The 21,848-nt window shown below is 40.3% G+C and overlaps 1 protein-coding gene across 2 annotated transcripts in view; it reads right to left on the bottom strand.

The window, feature by feature from the left end:
• Positions 1-1,647: 1,647 nt before the first annotated feature.
• The window catches only part of PGGT1B (protein geranylgeranyltransferase type I subunit beta), a 64,773-nt gene continuing 44,572 nt past the window's right edge, over positions 1,648-21,848 (bottom strand). Inside the window, exons 5-10 of one of the 2 annotated variants that reach the window (XM_006134477.5) lie at positions 20,355-20,487; positions 12,488-12,533; positions 9,793-9,977; positions 9,377-9,485; positions 4,916-4,969; positions 2,197-2,334 (exon numbers count right to left, since the gene is read on the bottom strand). In XM_006134477.5, coding sequence (XP_006134539.1) covers positions 4,929-4,969; positions 9,377-9,485; positions 9,793-9,977; positions 12,488-12,533; positions 20,355-20,487 — 514 coding nt within the window. In that variant the 3' untranslated portion in view covers positions 2,197-2,334; positions 4,916-4,928. Of the gene's footprint in view, positions 2,335-4,915; positions 4,970-9,376; positions 9,486-9,792; positions 9,978-12,487; positions 12,534-20,354; positions 20,488-21,848 lie in introns of both variants that reach the window. The other variant, XM_006134476.4, reaches the window with a different exon arrangement.

Below are 21,848 nucleotides of genomic sequence, written 5' to 3'. Positions count from 1 at the left end.
TTAACGGGGAACAAACTTGACTTTACAATTTTGTAAGTTATTCCAACTCAAGAGAAATTGAAGCCTGCCATCAACCATGCCAACATTCAGCTTGAAAAAAATCTGGCTGAAGTTGAATAGCTAGAAAAGGAGAAGAGTGAAGGAAAGGAGGAAGAAGGCATTAAACTATTTCACTGGCATGCTACCATTGTTTAAAATATTTACTGCTGATTCACTAGCTATGTAGCTGATCATTTAAGTAAAAAGATGGCAAATGGCATATTTTCTGTTAGAAACAAACCAGTTTTCCAAAAGTTAAAAATGATTATGGATTTGGCCAAGGCTTACTGTTTTCCGTGGACCCCTGTTTCTTGCGTTTTTTCAACATGATTTTTACTAAAGACACAGCCACAAGGTGTGACTTGTTAGCCATACATTAGAGGAATTCTTTGTGGATTATGCACCAATTTCCAGTGGGACAAAGGCAATGCAGGAGATGTCACACAGGCCAATAAAAGGAGTGCCATTTCCTCACTTGCACTCACTTCTAATACTAGCGCTAAGCCCTGGTTTAGCACAATTAAGAGTACTGCTCTTCTTGAGCTCACTGCTCCTGTCAGTAGTTGGGAAGGTGGTGGGTTCTTGCTGGAGAAATCAGACAGCTGGTTCTCCAGCCAAGGAGAAATGCATTTAAGAGTAGTTCCAACAACCACTCCCCCATTTTCATCAGCAGCTTGAGTGACATCTTAGAATGGCAGATTGGTTACTTCTCTATACTATGAGGTGCTAAAGATGGCCGTTGCCACTTCCCTGTGAGAATAGAAAGGTCAGCTCTCCCCATTCCCTTCTAATGAGTTGGAAAGACCAGCCCCAGGGTCATTCTTCATCATCATGAAAAGTCCAGGTTTTTCTTTAGTTTCTCTTCTTAGATCAATTTTAGACAGATGTCAGGAACTTATCACTTGTTTGGCTTCCAGCAGCATCTCCCAAGCAACAGGGAAGCTGGAAATCTGTTTTTAAATGACAATTTGTGGCTTTTTGATTTGCAGGTCAACAACCTTATAGTGAGGCTAGGTGTATCATGTATCCCTACCCTATGTTTATGAAATTTAAGCAACTGTGATTTGTCACATGCTCAATGGCTAGAAAATTATTTGCTTGAACTCAGAACGGCACCTCAACTGCACCTCTCAATTCTGATACAACTAGAGATTACACTGGCAAACTGATGAAAATGAAACAGATGAAAATTTATTGAACTATTTGGAATAAAGCTATTTAAAAAAAAGCATCAAACAGTGCTTTTAAAATACAACTTTGTGCTCTTCATAGTCAGACATTTAAAAGAGAATCAGAACTTTTTTCTTTGATATAGAAGGGGAGAAATAGTTTGAAAGAAATTAAGATGTAACTGAGTGGTATATAATGCTACCAGCATTTCTGACATGCTATTTCAGAAATCCTCTGTGATGGCACCTTGCCAGATGGTACCTTTACCTCAGGATTCTGCTGACAACTTCTCTCATTATTAATATGGTATGCCCTAAAAATCTAATTAAAATCCCATTAAGGTGATAAATACTTCATATCAAACTATTACATCTGCCTAATTTGAGCATTATGAGGGGATTATGGAATTAATGTAATAACGCCACACAACTTTAGGAATCCTGTCTATATTGAATAAAATAATTTTATTTGTTGTTTACAAAGGTTATGGAAGCTGACATCTACTTTCAATTGAGACTTCACATAGGAGATTCTCTATCCAAATGTGTGTGAAGCATTACGGTCATTAAGAAATCTGAACGTCAGTGCTATACTGTATGATAATATGTAAACAGATTTTTGAAGACACTTTCCCCATTATAAACTTTGACACAGTATGCACAAATTTAAAAAAATAAAATACAAATGAAAACCATTTGTCTCAAGGGATTTCTTAGGAGTACAAGCCGTCTCAAGAGTCTGCAGAGGCAAACTTCTACATAACTGAAATTTCCTTTTACCCAAGAGAAGAATACCTGGCTAAAGGCCATTCACTATCAAAGTGATGCCAAAAACATGAATTTGACTGTATGACCCCAGCACTTAAAAAGAGCACATTGGCTATACATGGCTTTTCACCCTTGGCTACAGTTATGCTACCAAATGAAGCTTGAGTCTAAATCAGTCATGTAGAGATGTGCACATCATCTGAACACTGTTTGGAGTCCTTAGTTTTCCAGATCTGATGGAGGTGCTGAAGGCGCTCAGAGGTTCTTGTGCTTACATTCAGGGCAGGATGAACTTTGCAAATGCCTGATTCCTCCATTAATGACAGGCCACAGATCCCAAAATATGCATGCAAAGCATCTGAAAACAAAATAAGGAAAGGGGTTACTTAAATGTAAATACTTTCTGGTGTTTTGTGCAGTAATAGCCAACTGGTTCTCTGGTCCAAAACACCAACCTATTTTAAAGCTATCCACTAAAAGATAAAATGGCAAAGAGAAGTTTCTAGTTACATTTTGCTATATCTATCTCCAAATATAAAAATGTTAAGTTAACTGAACCCTATCACATACTGAGTATGAGAAGATGATCCGGAATTTCTGACCTCAAACTAGATTCTAGGAAGCATAACTACTTTATCCAGTAAAGGGCCCTCCCAGCTGGCTGATGACATCTGAGAGTTTATGCCAGAGAGAGCTGGATGAGTCTGACAGAGTTGCAAGCTTATTTAAAGCACTCCCTCACTGGTACTCTAAAATATTTCTTTAGAATGGAGGAGGATTATTTTTAGCACAGAGAACTTACTCCTGTTACAGTAGCAATAACTTCTCTAGATGAGGGCATACAAAGCTGATAGCTAACTGTTCACTGAACCAGCAAGATAAATTTTAGTACTAGCAGTTACCAAAAGGCAGAATCTGAAAAGTACAAGTATGTCCGTAACACCTCCACCAACCCATCCATGGAGGTTTCTCTAAAGCTGGGGAATAAAGATGTCTTTTACCTGGTCCTCCCAGACATATCAATGTTCCCTAACCTTTTTACAGTTTCACTGTGATTGCACGAACTGCCAAGCTAACCTTTTTCAAAAAGGTATCTGCATATACTCCAGCCAAATCTCTTGAAAGAAATGCTCATTATAAAGCATCACTGCCGTGCAGACAGAAACATGCTCACTTGACTACCTATATATGGCACATTTAACCTAGACGCTCTGAAAGTCTGCACTGTCTTGCGCAACAATGCAGAATTTAATGCCAGCCAAAACATACTGACTGTGACAGACTGAATTGTGCACGGCTTCTTCTATCTGAAGTGAAAACAAAAATCTCAAGGCTTTCGAAGGTTAGGAGTTGTGGAGACATATTTTGTGAATAAGGCACACAGGCAGACAACAACCATGGAACATAGCAACTGGATGAACCAAGTAACGTTTGTTTTCAGTTACAATTACGCTTCCAGTGACTTTACATACACAAGAGACAGAGTTTCTTATTTCACAGCCCAGAGATCGCAAGTGACACTGGTCCAAACTTGCAGCCACGAAGAGCAACACAGCACAAGGAGAATGAACTGTGTCTTTTAAATTCCGTTTGCAGAGCCACGTATACAGTCTTCACTTTCTTCAAATTCTACTCTGTTACAATGAAAGCAATAGGCAGGGCTCGACAAATTACGGAAAACCCTACTCGCCAGACAAAAAAAGGGACTCGCCACCCCCCCAAAAGTGTTTTTTATAGCATAAATTCCTACTAAGAATAAGAACAGTAATTACTAATAAGTTATTAATAAATATTACCCAAGTTATTAATAAATATCTTATAAACCTCTCCCTTTTCCCTCTGCTGCCATGTCTCCTCCCCTTGCTCCATCAGCTCCCCTGGTGCCTGCTGCCCCCCAACTCTTCACTCTCCTCTGCTGTCCTGACTCCTGCCCTTCTCACTGCCCTCAGCTTTCCTGAGACCTGCCCCCTTCCACCAGCCCCTCTCTGCCCCGTGCCCACTCCTCCAGTAGCCTCACTCTGATCATGTGAGCTACCCCTCCTCAACCCCTCTCCTAACACCTTCCTCTACACACCTGCCTTGCCTATCTCCTCTGGTGCTGGTCCCTCCCCTGCAGGTGTCTGCCCTTCTGCTTCACCCCCAGAATCCCCTGGCACCTGCACCCTTTTGGTGCCTCCCCCTTCCCTCACTGCCCCTGCCCCCTTTTCCCTCTTTTTCCCCAGATACCCACCCCTTCACCAACCTCTGCCCCCATTCTCCTCATGCCCCTGTGCCCTCACACATGCCTTGTTCCATCCCTGCCTTCCTCATGCCCACCCCTTCTTTCAAGCCTTCTCCCAGAATCTCCCTTTTCCCCCTCTAGCCCTCAATGCCCTTACCCTCTCCTCTCCCCGCATCACCCTGTCCCCCCTCCCAATGACACCTCCCCTCCTGCCCTTTTCCTCATTGTCTGCACTTGGCCCCCTGGCATTTGTCTCTCCTGCAGCCCTGTCCCTTGGTGCCTTCCCCTTTCTTCTTCTTCTCCTGACCTCCTCCCCTCTCCTCAGCACAAGCTCCTTCCCCATCTTTTTCCCCTCCCCTCAGCACAGCACAAGTCCCTTCCCTTCCCTTCCCCTCCCCTACCTGGCTTCTGCCTTCTGCCTTCCACTTTGCAGGGACCCTTTTTGAATCCGGCGGTCACCAGCCATGACGTCAGGACGCCACGTCATGCCAGCGTCCTGGCATCTGCCGGCGTCCCACCCTCTGGCTCGCATCCCGCCTCCTTGCGCCGGAGCTGCACACAGGCAGCCCAGTGCTGAGAATCGCCACACTTCCCCCTTCCCAGCGGCGCTCTGCTCCTCCACCAGCCGGTGGATCAGACAGGGGCCGCACGGCCCGTAGTGCGGGCTTCAGCCAGCCCGCCACAACAGCCCACCGGGCCAGTCCGCCCCTGCACTCACCAGCTGGTAAAGTCTACTTGTCACAGGCGAGCGGGCGAGTGTATTTGTCGAGCCCTGGTAATAGAATTCATAGAATCACAGAGCTGGAAGAAACCTCAGGAGGTCATCAAGTCCAGCCCCCCTCCCTAAGGCAGGACCAATAATTTCACTGACAGCATGCTTTGAATTGCAGATATAGAGAACCTTTAAAAGTTGGGAGAACCTTTAAAAGAGAACAGAACATAATCTTTCACACTTTACAGGTACTATCTGAAGTTAAAAAAAACCTGACCTGTGCAAATTTCATATAGAAGCTATTGGCTTGTTAATGTAGAATTTTATGATGCCACTTCTATCATCAGTCATCCTTCAGAGTAGCACTGCATTTTAATAAAGGATAGTATCTTTTCAACTATGGCACTGTAGCTATTTCTTAAACGCAGAAACATGAACTTATGCCAGCAGCTATATGGGAAAATGTCTCAGAAGATGTACACAGCAATTTCAGTTCTGTGAAATCTTTCACAGTTAATATTCAACAGCAGTAAAAAAAAATACAAAGAAATTATACTAATTTATTAGTAAATTTCCATGCTTTCAAGACTTGCATATTTCAAGAGCTGCCAACATTAGTAGAGAGTTTGCATACTAGTGACTTTTATCCCTAGATGCAAATCCTGCTAGAGCGATCAAGACAAAAAGTTCATAATTCCTGCAGTTCCATATTCAACTTGCCTGTCCAGTTCCGTGGCCAAGAATATTCAAATTCAACACAAGCACGTTATATAAAAAAGTGATGGTTACTAGAACACAGCAGACATGCTTTGCAGGAAGTACATAAGTGAGTATGTGCATGCCCAATACAAAACCAAAGATGGTAGGTTCATTTTCAGCTGAACCAATCTTGAGTCTTAGCAATAAAAATGTGTATTAAAGGTAAGATATGTTTAAGAAACCTTTACACATTTGAGCTTTTCAACAGACTGCCTTTGACTAATGTACTAATTAAAACCACAGAAGCATCTCAAAGAAAAGTGGATTTTTAGTTCCATTACAATGGCAATGATTGAGCTACAAGATGCACAGCAAATACAGCTATTCCTCACAAACTTTGAACTTGTCCTCATTCAGCACAAAGTGTCCTAGCTCTTCATGAAAACATGGATTAGAGTTTGTTTAAACCAGCTTTTAATGCAACAGGAGCACTTGTGAGCTCCTCTTATACGAAGGTATAGGTAATGTAAACAATTAAACCGGCCAGTTGGCTAGTAAAACTATATATGGAGGCTTGGAATGGAAAAAATGTTAAATCTTTTGCTTCTTCAGTCAGAAGAACTTGGGCACATCACAAGAATGATGCCATTTAGAAAGGAAGGAGAAGAGGTAACAGTGAAAATACTGATGTGCTACAGCTGCTGTGAAACCCGGGAAAAATGCAAAAATCCCTTCTTCCCACAGGAAGTAGTATTCCAATAGCTACAGGATTAAGCAGGGCTCTAAGATGAAGAAAAGATTGCTAAAAATCCAGCAAGCACCATTTGCCTTTCCAAACATGAACAGTAAAGGCTAAAACTCATTGCCCAAAGTATAGATTTACTCTGAGGAATGTATGTAAAAATTGCATTTTACACAATACAGCTGCTCCATATGTGTTGTAATTTATTTCTTCTGTCTTTTATTTCTAAAAGCACTGCAGACCCAGTTACCAGACTAATACTTTACTAAGGCTGTGTCTTATACAAAAGCATAAAGCACTTTTGTACCAACATAACAATTGTGTCCACATTAGGGACTATACCAATTTTAAGTATTTTGGTAGAAAAAAAAATCCAACCTCCATCCAATATTTAAATCGATATAAAGATTGCATATAGACAAAGCCTATGTCTCAGTATATTATCTGTGCAAGCCCACAGAACATGGAAAACAATGGGACTGGCTCAGGTGCAACTGGAGGGCCACAGTTAGAACTGCAGACTCTTATTTGGAATCATGTAGGTGATGGAAAGAACTCAACTTGATCTCTGTTGTGTTTTCACAGGACTAGCAGTTAGGTGCAAAGTGAGCTCATTTGGTCTGGATAAATACAGAATCTCACAATGCCATGATTGTAAGAGCAGAGCCACTCTTTCACATTTTAAAATAGGTACAGCCATAAATAAGCTCTACTAAGTGAAATAGAGGCAGACTGAAAATTCTTTCACATGCAGATACTGAACCAACACTGCTTTTATTGTGACTATATTTTATCTTGTTTTAGAGTTTTCAGACTGTTTATCCTCTCTATGCTTTATCCTAAATGCTGCTACAAGAGTTATCATCAATGCAAGGTTTGTTTTCATGTTCTGATACATCTCCATTGAATTCCAGCATATTTTCAAATTGTTCCAAGATCAGATTACCGACTGCTGAAATGCCAAGTTTTAATATCTGGAACTGAGCTACCTCCTTCCTAGACACACATGAGCTCTAACAACTATGCATGCCTGGGCTCTGGCTACTACCCAAGTATCCAAGACAGAATGAAGTATGGAAAGGGTTATTTTTCATTGCTATTAGTAGTGTCAATTTTACCATACACAAATCAGTGAAAAAATATTTTCATCTCTGGAATTCAGTTAGGCAAAGAAAGAAAAATGTTGTGTAAGTTGAGTTTTATCTAACTCTCATTCACATTCATAAGGAACAGTATATCCTGTTTGCACATGCGTTGTGATAGCTCAACTAGTGACCCTCCAAATGGATTGTTTTAGGATCTTGTCTTCTAGGTACATGCACATAGGTGAGCGAAAAAAAGGTCAGCTTTTCATGAAAAACATTTCTTTCTTAGGAAAAATATATGTGGATACAAATGTATTCCAAAACACTTTGCACTGCCAGCCTGTATTTTCAGTAGTTCTGTGTACATGTTAGCTTCCAGTGAGTTGTAATTACGTTAATTATATCTCCCTTTCTAAGGAAGCAGTGTGGAGAACGTAGTCAATTTGTATACAGTGATCAGTGCAAAGTGACTGATGTGCAAAAATCGCATATAGGCTTACAATGAATGGGACAGGATCCCTGCTAGTTTTTTTCAATTTACATATTAGATGAAGTTTTTTCTCCTACACCATTAAAGAATTTTCTTAGATTCTAAATGTGTTTGAGATACAAATGTCCTTGATGAGCCAGTTAACGCAACCCTTTTCTCAACACTGAATGAAGTTTAAGGTTATTGATTTTTTTTTTATATTTTGACATATGATGTTGACAATTGTGTTTTAATGATTATAAAGCTTTAAATTTTGGGATCTCAACCTCTCATTGAATAAATATTGTCAATTTTTTTACAACTATGAAAACTGAAATGAATAATAAAAATGTTTAAAAATAAATCAAAATTATCCATCAGTTATAAACAGTAAAAAAAATTTTGTATTAGCTTTTCAATAACACTTCTCTAGTGATACTGTTTTTGTTTATTACAAAAAACAGGCTCTAGAATAATTGTATATGGGCCCTTGATGAAGATACGCATTACACAATCTATGCTATAAGTTAAAATAATTTTGAATATATGGAAATACTATTCAGATATTTAATAATATAAACAAGTTGCTTGTTTTCTCTTTCAATAAGGGACTGTTCATTTGTAACATTTTAAAGAAGGAAAAGGGGAGGATGGAGATATACACTCTTTACATTACAAAAATAAAGCTTTGTAGGTATGTGTTATAGCTTACTGTTTGTACATATTTCTGAAGGGTAAACAATTAAAAATATTCACTTTGTGCGATGAAGATAATCCACCTCTTGGATCACTGGAATGCATATGGCAACACAACACACATCAGGATTCTGAGCTAAATTCCTCCTAAATTGCACAACCACTCAGATTTTTAAGCCCCACACAGGGGCCATTAAGCCCTGAAGCTGCTGGGGCCAGCAAGGAAGAGCTCTTAGCTGCCTACTCCAGCACAGAGGTGCCATGGCTGGTGGAGGGGAAATAATCAGAGATAGCCCCAGCACTGGGGGAAAGCATCCCTCTGCCCTGCTGAAGTTAGCTCAAGCACCAACCTCCTGCCCCACCTTGAGCTCCCCTTCTAGCCCTGAACAAGCTCCTTCAACCCAAAGCCCTCATCCCCAGCCCCACCCAAAAGCCCACACCTCTAGTCTAGAGCTTGTACTCTGTCCTGCACACCAACCCCCAGCCCTGAGCCCCTTCCCAAACCTGGAGCCCCTCACCTGCAACCCAAACTCCTCATCCCCACCCACCCCAGAGCCTGCACTCCAGAGCCCGAGCCCTTGTATTCCAACCCACTCTGCCTCAGCCCTGAGTCCTCTCGCACACTCAGAACCCTTTGGCATCACTCCCACCACATGACATTTTGTTATGTGCATCAATATGAAGGTGATTTCCACATTGGTGAACATAAGAAAATTCATTCTGCTTAAAGGTAGAAAAAAAATTATAGGGGACACTGATTGAGAAGTTAAATTTACCTGGGTGGCTATCTGGCCACTTGGCAAATCCACCAACAAGACGATCTTGAGTAGATAAGATGTAATTTCTGTTTCTCTCAAAATTTGTATATTGGAATATTTTCAAGAGCTGGAAGAAAGTTACAGCATTATGCAATGTCTATATATAAAAAGAAGCTTTACCATTTTAACCGATTTAAGTGGTGCACTGGGACATTGTTGTGCAAGGTTTTAGTATCCTGGATTCTTGCAAGAAAGCATCAGACATATGTAGTCCAATACATAGATGTACATTGATCAACACTGTTTAGTAATTCAAAGGTCAAGCCTGTTTGCACGGACTATATAGTTAACCCGAGGAGATGAAGTTTGGTTAACTGAGTCAAACAATTAAATACATATATTGTAGCAATGTCTCACTTCTGCTTCTGTTTTACCTTAAGTGTTGCTCCTACCCAAAATGAGTAGCAGGTGTCTACAGGTTTGTTGGGTCGTCCATGATAGCCATTCTGTTGCCTCATTATGCACCATCTTTTGATTCTGTTCAGTTCTTTTTCTGAAAAGACTTCCTCCAATTTACCCATCAAGCACAGTGAAGCAATACCACAGAATGTGGAACCACCTGTAAGAAATAATTCTGTTTCTGCAACTTTTTCCATGGATGTTCAACTTCTGATTAAGATCAGAAAAGCTACAAAATAATAAAAATCTAACAGTTGTATAAAGAAGTATAGAAAGGTATGAACTGTAAAATTCAGACAAAGTGATCCTTAATCCAACACAGAGCTCAAAGTATTATATGTACGATTGCAAATAGAAACCGTTCAGTGTTCCATTCATGGAAATGTTCTTGCTCATTTGCTCAATGACAGTTGTACCCCCACTACTTACTGCTGCAGACTGGCTTCCATACACAAGCAAGCTAATGAGAAGCAACAGTGTCAAATTCAACAAGGAGTCACATCATTCCAATACACGAAATAAAGACTGCAATCAAAATACATCAAATTTTCCCATTCATGATTAAATTTACGTTTGGAGTCGTAAGGTGTAAGTTCTTCTTCCTCTGCCTCTTTGAAGGGGAGAAAGAAACCCATATTCCCTTCCAACTTTTAATTTCTACTGAACATTTACTATAATTGTTGCTTGCTTCCTGCTGCAGCTCCACCTGGGAGATTTACTGGTTCCAGGCATATAAACCGCTGACTGTTGAAATACCTCACGCCAAGTCGCGCCTTCTTCACCCCCCCCCCCCCAAAAAAAACAGTAAGCAAATGGTCTAGTCACACTTTATAGACTAACAAAACATGTAGATGGTATCATGAGCTTTTGTGGGCACAGCCCAGATTCCTACGTTTCTTCTATAACCCAACAGCCCATCCTGAGCCAGGCTAGGCACGCTCCCTCTGAAGCCAATCAATACTGCTGCATCAGCCAGATTAGTTGCTGTAGTTACATAATTATGTAAGTGTCCTCATTAAAATGTCTCACAATTGATTCAGTGACGCCACAATTATGGTGGATGAAAAACAAAGCATACAAGACAAGTGCTAAGAAGAGTTTATATTAAGCAGATATTAGTACTATGTTTCCTTTAATGAAGACACTCAGTTGGAAAAACTAGACTTCTCCCAATCAGGCGATTAAACTATCTATGGGCATGTAATAGATTCTGTAGATAACTAGCTAAATCGCTAAGCCAACTAAAGTTATATGCTGCTGGCAGTTCCACACTCTTCCCAGCTCCCAGACTGCTAATCTTAAACTGCACGGGTCAAGTAGAGACTGGTTGCTCTCTCCACTTGGCTTTCATTTGATGAAATGCAGTGAGAGTAACACACCCACACCAAATACATGCCTAAATCACTTTTCTGCATAAGCAGTTACTGTGACATTCTATGATAATAGGAGGAGAGGTGACCATAAGAAAATGTATGTCAAGATGTGGTCCATGCTATGAAAGTTTAGGAACCCCTGTGTTATAACAAAGGGCATTCCAGTAATGACTCTTATATTTTAAACTGAAGCTGAAGAGAAGTTTGAAACTGAGAAGAAAACCCCAGATAGTTTCTTTATGACTTCCAGGTTAACTCAACTGGCAAGATTTTCTGAAACACAGCTAAACAACGAAGAATTACTTTTCAGAATTTCATCTATTCCTTTTAATTATACATAGACTCCATGAAACAGCCTTTGAGAAGGTCAAAAAAAGTCCTAAGGAAGAATCTGAATAAGCTGTAGATACTCTGAATGGGACTCAGGCCCCTTTACACAAGTGGAAATGTAAAGAGGCTTTGAAGTTTGTGCAATGAAAACTAGGCCAATGGACTTCTCTCGTAATCATTCAAATGTGAGAGACACACAAAAGTAACAAAATGGTAAAGCACTATGGATAAGTTACTAAAATGAACATATTTAAATATGGTTTGCTTTCAACTTCAATATACCATGGAAAAACATGGACGTAATCACATAAAAACCAGTGGTAAGAATACAACTGACTAGCTTTTAGCGGCCGTCATATGAACACAAAGTCTGAAAATCAGAGATGATCCAACTTCTCTAGGGAGTGCCTACATTTCTCACCACTGTTTGTTGCTGCCAATGAATAAATGGAATGTTCATGCTCAAGAAAACACCAAGTCAAGAACTCCTGACTTCAGCAGTAATTTTTTTTAATAAAAATTTACTATCTTTTAAAAATTCAGTTCCAAGTAGACTCTGTGGTTCAACATAGGAAATCATTATAGGATACATCCCCAACAGGCAGAACTAGGGTGTATCATGAGGAAGGAGTACTGCAACAATGGTCCCACAGTGAGGGATGAAAACAGGTATCAGAGGGTGAAGTAATCAGAAAATTTCTGAGGTAAAAATACTCGAGTAAGAATATTTTTGGGACCCCTAACTGGTCTCATCTTGGGATGGAGCCACTCATAGCAAAGAAAGAAGCCCACATATTCTGGGAGAATCTTTTGATGTGTTCCCCTTTTCCCCTCTTCTTTGAAAACCTAAAATACCAACAATGGAGGAAAAGGCCTGCATACTGAATCCCAGAATTGTTTACAGAAGATAAAGAGTCATTTAATTACTGCATTTTTAAGAATGGAGAAATATTTTAAAGGCACTTACCATGAGATTCAAGACCAGCTCCCTGTGCCAGACCATTATCATAGGACTGAAAAAAAAAATCCATTTTAGAAATAAATTGTTCAGACTAATATGTATTTTGAACACTATGTTTATAACCTCATTTTATTAGCAAGGCTTGTATCACAAACTACACCAATTATAACATTTTAACTTTAATTAGTTTTAACTGGCCAAAAACTTTTCAAAAGGCATACACTGTGGCTACGTCTACACTAGCCACAATTTCCGGAAAAGCCATGCAAATCAGGTAAGTCAGGATAGGGAAATCCGCGGGGGATTTAAATATCCCCCACGGATTTAAATAAACATGTCCGCCGCTTTTTTTCCGGCTTGGGGAAAAGCCGGAAAAAAAGCGTCTAGACTGGCGCTTTAAAGTAGGAATAAGAGATCCTCCGGAAAAGGGCTTTATTCCGGAGGATCACGCCAGTCTAGACGCTTTTTTTCCGGCTTTTCCCCAAGCCGGAAAAAAAGCGGCGGACATGTTTATTTAAATCCACGGGGGATATTTAAATCCCCCGCAGATTTCCCTATCCTGACTTACCTGATTTGCATGGCTTTTCCGGAAATTGTGGCCAGTGTAGACGTAGCCTGTGGGTCAAAAGTTTATCAGCACCATGTTGACCTATCAGCAAAGTGACACAGTCTGAACACATGTAAGTTTTTTTTGTTTGAGAAAAGACCAAACTTTCTGTTTCAATCAACTGTTATATTTCAAAATGCTAAATTTGAGGTTCTTGAATTATGCAGCATTTCAGTGCTAAGGAAAAACCAATTCAGTGGATGCATAAAAAACATTCTGCAGGCACTGTGTTCCCCTTATGGGGACAAAGCATCAGCAAAACTCCAGACAAGGTAAAAAACTATGCTATTTGTCTATATTTGCTCTCAAGTCAAGAGTCATTTAGTGTACAAGAAAACAACAGTCATGCCACTAGTAAATGTAAGCAGACTGTAGTACAACACTGTAGTACAATCTGCAGCAAAGACAAATGTCTTATGTACCAAACAGCAACAACAGTCTCTATTTAGAGAAAAAGAAAAGAATGGGAAAGCAAGATCATTCTGCTGGACAAATCATAGGGACTCTAGGGACGTAAAATCCCATTTAATTAACCAGTTAACTGGTTAAACTAAAATGGAGACAGGCAGGGGGCCTCTGTAGCTGGGCTGAAGCAGCCCCCCTGCTGCAAGCAGGGGCTGCTCCAGTTCCACAGCTGCCAGCTTTCAGCCCATGAGAGGCTGCCACTCCCCGCCCACAGCTCACATGGCGGGCTGCGAGCAGGGGTCTGATCCTGAGTACTGGGTAACAACCTCCCTAAGTGACTATAAAACTTCCCCTTTAAAAAATAGTTTCTTCATTCCAATTTAAGCCTCCTAAAGCAAGGAAGCTTCAAGGACTAATATTCCATACTGGACTCATTCCATTTCCTAGGAATTCCAGTTCATGTGAACCTTTATCAATGGTCATCAGAGCACTGGGTGCTACTTGCCCACTGTGCCACAATACTGAAGCAAGTTAAAGAATGACCGCAGAATATACTAGAAAGCACTTTGGTTAGTGGGGTTTTTAAACACAGATTTGTTTTATTTTAGTAGCAGACTTCAGTATAATCTCCCCACAAAAAAACATGTATTTAACTAAGTTAAGGGTATTAGAGTGTAACTCATTACCAGAGACCCAGGAAACAATCAGCTAAGGCAGGGGTGGGAAACCTCAGGTCCAGGGGCCAGATGTGGCCCCCGAAGCTCATAACTTCCTCCCCAGCATTGGAGAACCCACGCTGGTACTCCAGCCCCCCGCACCATCTTCCCGTGGGACTGGAGTGCACAAAATCTATTCACCTGACCTCTCATCAAGCCGCTGGTGTGTGAGGGGAATGTGGGGAGTGTCTTCTTCTCAGTCAGGGGCCATCTCAGTGAATGTTTGGGGTTTGTTTTTGCTTCTTACTTGTGTGCAGTCCCCAACCCATGAAAGGTTCCCCACCCCTGAGCTAAGGGTTCATCGACACTGAAATTACACATCTGTAGTTGTCCTGTATCAGCTGACTTGGGCTCATAACACTCAGGCTAAGGGGCTGTTTAACCGCGGTGTAGACATTTGGGCTCAGGCTCAAGCAGTGGGACTCTAAGGCTACGTCTAGACTATACCCCTCTGTCAACAGAAGAATGTAAATTAGACACTTCAAAAGTGCAAATGAAGCAAGGATTTAAATATCCCACGCTTAATTTGCATAATCGCATCATGGTGCTCTTTCGAGCAAGCGCCATTTCAAAAGTAAAACCACAGTCTAGACACACTTCTTTTGAAAAAGTGCCCTGTTTTCAAAAGAACCGCGTCTAGACTACGGTTTTACTTTTGAAACGGCGCTTGTTCGAAAGAGCACCATGATGTGATTATGCAAATGAAGCACGGGATATTTAAATCCTCGCTTCATTTGCACTTTCAAAACGTCTAATTTACATCCCTCTGCCAACAGAGGGGTGTAATCTAGACGTAGCCTAAGAGTGCCAATGCCCGAGGTGTGAACCTGAAACTGCACATTTATACCTCAATGAAACAGCTCCTTAACTGGAGCCTGAGTCAGCTGACATACGAGTCATTTAACACCTTACCTACATTCCCACTCATCAGTTCCCCTTCTTTTGCTCCCCTCCCTCCCCTCCATCAAGGCACAGTCCAGGCATCTCCATTTACATTCTGCATGTAACAAAGGCGACATGGGGAGAAGCAACATATGGATAGGGAATGAGAGACTTGAGTTGTGTGAGGGACATGGGGAAGCAGCAGGGATTGAACTGGAGGCAGAAGCAGAAAAAGCTGCTGTACTGTGACGAACCAACCGTATGTTGAGAAACTGCTGAATCTGGCACTATTTGGAGGAAATCAGTAAGAGGAGATATAACTGATGTAGAAACAGTAAATAATAGAGAGAGGTTAGATCAACCTCATTAGCACGCCAACCCCAACCCAGAACTGCCGCAGCTCTCTCTCCAACTCCCCTCCATGCCACAGCTGGCAGGAAGCTTCCCGCCACCCTAGGCATGGTACCTAACCCAGAGTTTCTGCTACCAGGGAACAGGCACTCTTCATTCACCTTAGCCTAGACCTGCCCCGGTTAGGGGACAAGTCACCTAGTTGCTGGCCCCAAGTTGCTGTGGTGAGAGGGCTGGGGGTAGTCCTCTCTTCCCAGAGCAGCCTGCACCCCAAACCTCTCCTCCCCATTGTGCCCTCACTCCCATTTTGCCCTAGTCTGAGTCCACTCCTACACCCCAACTTCTCAGCACCATCCCTGCCCCACTGGCCATGTAGAATAACTAGTGATATATCACCGCCATATAGGTGCACATGACAAGAGTCATTCTGCACATGGACATAAATTAGAGGGAACACTGCATCTAATACATTTTAAGCAGGAGTATGGCCTTGGCTAACCTTAGAGAAGTTGATTCTAAACAAATGCTATGAACATTTGAAGACTGAGCATATGCAACACTAAGTTCCCTTAAGTTGTGCATTTTGAGCATGCAGTCCAGGCTGTATGTGCTGCCAAGCTTCATAGGCCCATTAACTGCTGAGCAATGGCAAGCTGATTAGCACTGGAGAAAAGAAAAACTAGGCTGGCGAAGCTAGTTAACTCTACAAATAGAATAATTATAAAAAGGAGGAGGTGTGCTTAATGTACTGTGAAGTAATTAGCTCTCAGGAAAAGTCATTAAGTGTGCAACCCAAATAGTGCACTATGTTCAGCTGCACAATTAGCCTGAAATTTTAATAGACAATACTTGACAGCTGGCTGACTGGTGCCCATTATTCACAGGCACCAAATACTTTTTGTGCACTTGATCCTATTAAAGAAAAGGGAATATTTTTGTTTCTTTAATTCTTTTTTATTTTTGAAAGGATAACAAAAATAATTCTTCACTGCTACAGTATGAAAGTTGAATAATTAATTCCTATCCAAATTAGGAAACATGTAAATCAATTAAATACAATCTTAACTCTAACCCCCTGTACATTTCCTTCACAATCATCTTTAGTGATACAATCATAATCAAAATAGCTAAGTTTGTTCCTCTACTTTTAAGGATGATTAATTCCAAATGATATATATATTTTTTACATTTATTGCACCAGTGATTCAAAATCATTCCTCATGAGTTCACTAAAATGCCTCCCAAATCAGTATCACAAATTCACTCCTGAATACGAAAGTCAGAATGGACTTTAAGTTACACATGTCAACAATACAAATTCTGCACTCTGTACCTTGATAGTTCTACTGAAGAGGGGAAAAGGAGACATCACTGCAGAAATAGGTTCCAAAAAGGGGTAAAAAAAACCACTTGTGACAAACAGTAAAGGTAGTACATACAATACACATAGACAGCTATGATCTAGAAAGATGTTACGTTTAGACAGTTTCAATATTAAAGCATAGCTCTAGTCTGAAACTTATATTCAAACAAACTTCTGCTTTTATTGATGTGCTTAATTCTACAATTCAAGTAGCAGTAGCAATTTTTTGGATTTAAAGTTTGTTTCAGTTCTGACAACAGTAAATTTTAGAATTAGAATTTAGGCATTCAGTTACAAATTTCTATAATAGCTAAACAGTCTCACTGCTATTTAAACAAATTACTTGTACCTCAGTTGCATGTCATAATTTACATCACTAAAGAAATAAATTCATGAACTATGACTTGCATTCAAATATATAAATAGGACTCATGTACTTGCAAATGGTAACATAAGATATGGTGAAACAAAACCACATCTTTGTATGACAGCAGTTCACTAATGATGCCATCTATTTTGCCTTGTAATTAGTGGACTATCAAAACAAAGTACCATTGTAAAAAAATAATAGAGCTAAACATTTGCAAGAAAAGCACATCACGCAAGCTAAATATATCATTGTTTTATAATTAGATAGTTTTATTTTCTTGTAGGACTTTCTCCTAACATCACATATAGTCAAGAAATTTACTTTTGAAAACAAAATATTTTTATTTTAGTTTATGTATAGCATTCCCAGAATTTAATAGCAACACTGCAGATTTTTTTTTTGGGGGGGGGGGGGGATTTTACATGTAGCAGATCCACCTTGGGCTAATGTAACTGTGGCCATTGTATTGTTTAATAAACATACAGCAAAATTTGCTTATAAGGTGGAAAATGTATCATCCTAGCAGCCTACACAATACTCCACACAGCAGTCTTACAATAATAGCTGAGACTCATTTTATTTTTCTGTCTGATATAAAGCATTGGTTTCGAGCTCCACTGGTTGGCTGCTAAAAATCATTCAAATATGGGAGAAGCAAAAGGGTAATCAGGAAGATGTGCTCTTCAGGTCCAATAATTTGCAAACTGTTAGGGTTAGAAAAGCTCACTTTGAAAGTCTAGGTTCCTAACATGTAAGCAGTTGTACCTAGCTCCATGTCACCTACCAGTTGTTTTCTGACACTGGCCCATAATTAAATATAAATAGCCAGGAAGTAGATATTGCTGGCAAGCAACTTGCTGTGGACCCCCCCGACCGAAAAGAGTCGCTAGTAAGCATAGAGCTATCAGAATCTGTTCTTTCAGTTCACTTATTAATTGTATTACCATAAATCCAATGAGCCTTAGTTATCACATACGATCCCATTGTGCTAGGCACTGTACAAACACAGAACAAAAAGACTGTCCCTTGCCCCAAAGAGCTCACAAACTAAGCTTAAGACAAACAACAACTGATGTGTATAGACAGACAGACAGGGGAAGTATAAAGAAACAAACAGTATTGATTAGCATGACAGACAGTGGTCTCAGCACACCAGTGGCCTAAGCACTGCTAAACTTTCTATAGCGGGAAAAGGAGAGATTTAAGAAAGAGAACACACTACTTTTGCAGATGTTTCCTAGGAGCTCCTTAAGTATGAGGGGCAGCCTGGAAGAAAGCACAAAGAAAATTTAGCAAGTGAGTAATGGAGGCCAGTATCATGGACTGATCAGAGGCATGAGTCCAAAAAAGAATGTGTCTGAGGTAACAGAGGTAGCAGGGCAGTGGAGGGATGTAGAGGAGTGACATGATAGGAAATCATTTGCAGCTGTGTTCAGAATAGACAAGTGAAGTTAAGATTACATAGTTAAGGCCAGCAAGAAGGACGTTGCAGTACTGGAGATGAGGAGAGCTTGAGCTGTATGGATGGAAAGGAAAAGCTATATTTTAGAGATGCTGTGCATAAAGAATCTGCATGATTCAGACATAGCCCAGATGCGAGGACCTAGAAGGAGGTCCACTTTGAAGATGACATCCAGATTATGGGTTTAAGTCACAAGCAGGCTGGTGCTGTTGTCAACAGATATCAAGAAAGGAGGTAATGGGGGCAAGGAGATTCAGAGTTCGGGATGTTAGCGAGTAATCGACTAGTCAATTATCCAATAAGTAAAAGCTTATCAGACAGTCGACACACTAGTCACTTCCCTTCACCTTGCTGCCTCTATCAGAAAGAGGCAGCAAGGGGTAGGGGGTGGGGGAGTAGAAGGTGGAGGTGGTGGGAGAGGCTGGCTTACATTTCAAAGACTGAAACGCCCTATGGAGCTAGTCAGTTAGTTGATTAATCTAATTTTAACATCCCTATTAAGAGTTCTGTTTTAGACATATTGATTTTGAGCTGACAGACATCCACAAGGCAGTATCAGACAGACAGACCAACCAAGACTGCAGTTTGGATGGAAGGAGACAGGTCTGAAGTAGAGAGATCTGTGAGTCATCAGTATACAGGCAATAGCTGAACTGGTGTTTGCAGATGAAATTACCCAGAGATAAACTGCAAGATAAGAGTAAATGGAATCAAAGTCAGAGCCCCGTGAAAAGTGCTGGGTGGGGATGGAGTGATGAAGAAAACACTTCAAAAGTCATGCTGTAGAAGCAAGGAGTCTAATAGAAGAAACAGGAGAGGAGAATCATAGAAAGCCCAGGGAAGACCAGATTTCAAGAAGAGGAGCATGGTAAACTACGACTAAGGCAACAGTCAAGGCCAGGAGGATAAGGCTGAAGTACCAGTTCTAAGTTCAGTCATTTACTAATTATGCTTAGCAGTGTACAGCTAGACCATTCTGATAAAAGCAACTCAACCAATCATTACAGTTAATCTGCATTAACAGTTTCGCTGGTAGAATGCACAGATGGTGATTTACCTGGCCCAACTGCCAACATGAGCTTTTAGCTACTAGTTTTATACTATTTACAACAATAGTAAATAAAAGACAGCCTGTTTTTCATCGGAGTAAATGTTACAACCTTGGAAAGTACATCAGCATGTATGCTAAATCCTACCATGATGAGGGACCTACTGATTGCAACATGGCAACACAATAGGATTATCCAATCTCAGTGAAAAACTGAAGTCTATTGTGTAGTACAGGAGAGATGGAATGATGTTTTAACTAGAATTTTAGACTTTGGAACAGCTCTGCTTCTTTAGTTCAAGGCTGTTGCAGTCTAGAAACATTATTAAATGTTGTCCCACCCAGTCCATTAAGGAAGATTGTACTACATTAATTAAGGGAGGCTACACTGGATTCTCCAAGCTTTCTGGTTTATTTATTTTGCATTTATTATAGTACTGTACCATTACTCCTTTCTTTCAACTCAGTATACCAGCAAACACATAGGAGAAGATGAAGGGCTATGGCTTATATTCAGTAGAGTTGGTGATTGTAGCAGGTGGCAAAAACAGCCTGCTGTTAAGATCTGAAAAATCTCCCCCTAGGCCCCCCCCGCAAAAAACCAACCAAACAAAAAAAACCACACACAAAACCCAAAAAAACCCACACAACACACTTAGGAAAACTCACCATACTTCTTCTAATATATTCTATTGCTTTCTTCATATCCATGCCTGACCAGTTGTTCAGCATGTAGCAAATACAGGAAGCACAGTATACAAATCTCATGTCATTCTCGCTACCCTCAAGCACAGCACAGAAACTGAAAGAAACACAGATTTTTCTCTCATTATGGTTTGTCACGGTTATCACATTATGAACAAGAAAAATGCTTGGCCTCTTGTACCATACACTCATCTCAAGAGGATATTCCTTAAATATTTCAAACAATACTGTTCAGGAAGACAATACTATGTCCATATTTGGGAGGACAACCACATATTTAAGTTTAATATTGTTTTGATATTGTTTTAATATTGTGCTATCAAGTGAAGTGAACTGACAAACCATTTATATTTAGTGGTTCAGGCAATTTTATCTAGACAAATGTCAGAGTACATGTATACATATTAAAATACATATTTTACTATTTGTATTCTTCCATCTGGTATATTCCACTTTTATAGATGAGTTATACCTATAATTCCTCCCTAGCAATCTTGGTGTTCATTTTGGTAAGGCATGGTGCTGGCTACTTACTCCTTTTTTTTTTTTTTTTTAAATACATCATGGAACGGATTCCAAGAATGAACGTATTGAATTGGAAATAGGACTATATACAGGGCTCGACAAATTATACTATCTACTTGCCTATGGCAAGTAGATTGTAACCCGGAAGAGCTGGGTTCGGGCGATCTGCACATGTGCAGAATGATCTGCGCATGCACAGATCACCGGACAGCATGGCTGGCGATCGCTGTGGTTCGGCGAGCCCTAACTATATCTATTTAAGTGTGTGTTATGGTCAAGTTTCAGGGTTTATATTTTTATTACTCACATTTTTCTTTTAGTCTTTTAAAATATTCTTAAATTATAAAAACTATTAATTAGCTTGCCCTAATCAGGCACCAGCCTAGGATTCTGTGCTTTCAAAACCTCACAAACAAGATCACCACAACATTTTGCTTTACAACTTCCTAACAAGATTTCCTTTAGCTCAAAGATATGCAGTTTGAATACTTAGAAACTTTTAAAACATCTGAAGCAGGGTCAGTGCATGGAAATATTTTTAAATGTCTCCCTTCTAGATCAGTCCGAACTAATGAAGCCATCCATTTGTCTCTAAAATCTCTACATAAACTTTTGTGTTGGGGTCTTACTACAAGAGAACTTCACCCATTTGAGGTGCAAATCTACGTGTGCATACATACTGGCCTAGTCATATGCCTAAGGCCAGGTCTACACTTACCACAAGATTGATGATCTGGAGAGCTATCTTCTGGGGTTTGATTTAGCGGTTCTAATAAGACCTACTAAATTAACTGCTGATGACATCCCCAGCATTCCACTGGGTCATGAGAACTAAGGAAAGCTGACAGGAGAGGTTTTTTCCCATTGACCTGCAATGGGGAGAGTTCTGAAATTTGACTTAAGGTATGTTGACTCCAGCTACTCTATTCTCAT

Source organism: Pelodiscus sinensis, chromosome 6 (assembly GCF_052426305.1).
Source record: "Pelodiscus sinensis isolate ZL-2025 chromosome 6, ASM5242630v1, whole genome shotgun sequence".
Classification (NCBI taxonomy): domain Eukaryota; kingdom Metazoa; phylum Chordata; order Testudines; family Trionychidae; genus Pelodiscus; species Pelodiscus sinensis.
The sequence above is the reverse complement of the archived record's forward strand: the minus strand, read 5'-3'. Positions and strand labels throughout refer to the sequence as shown.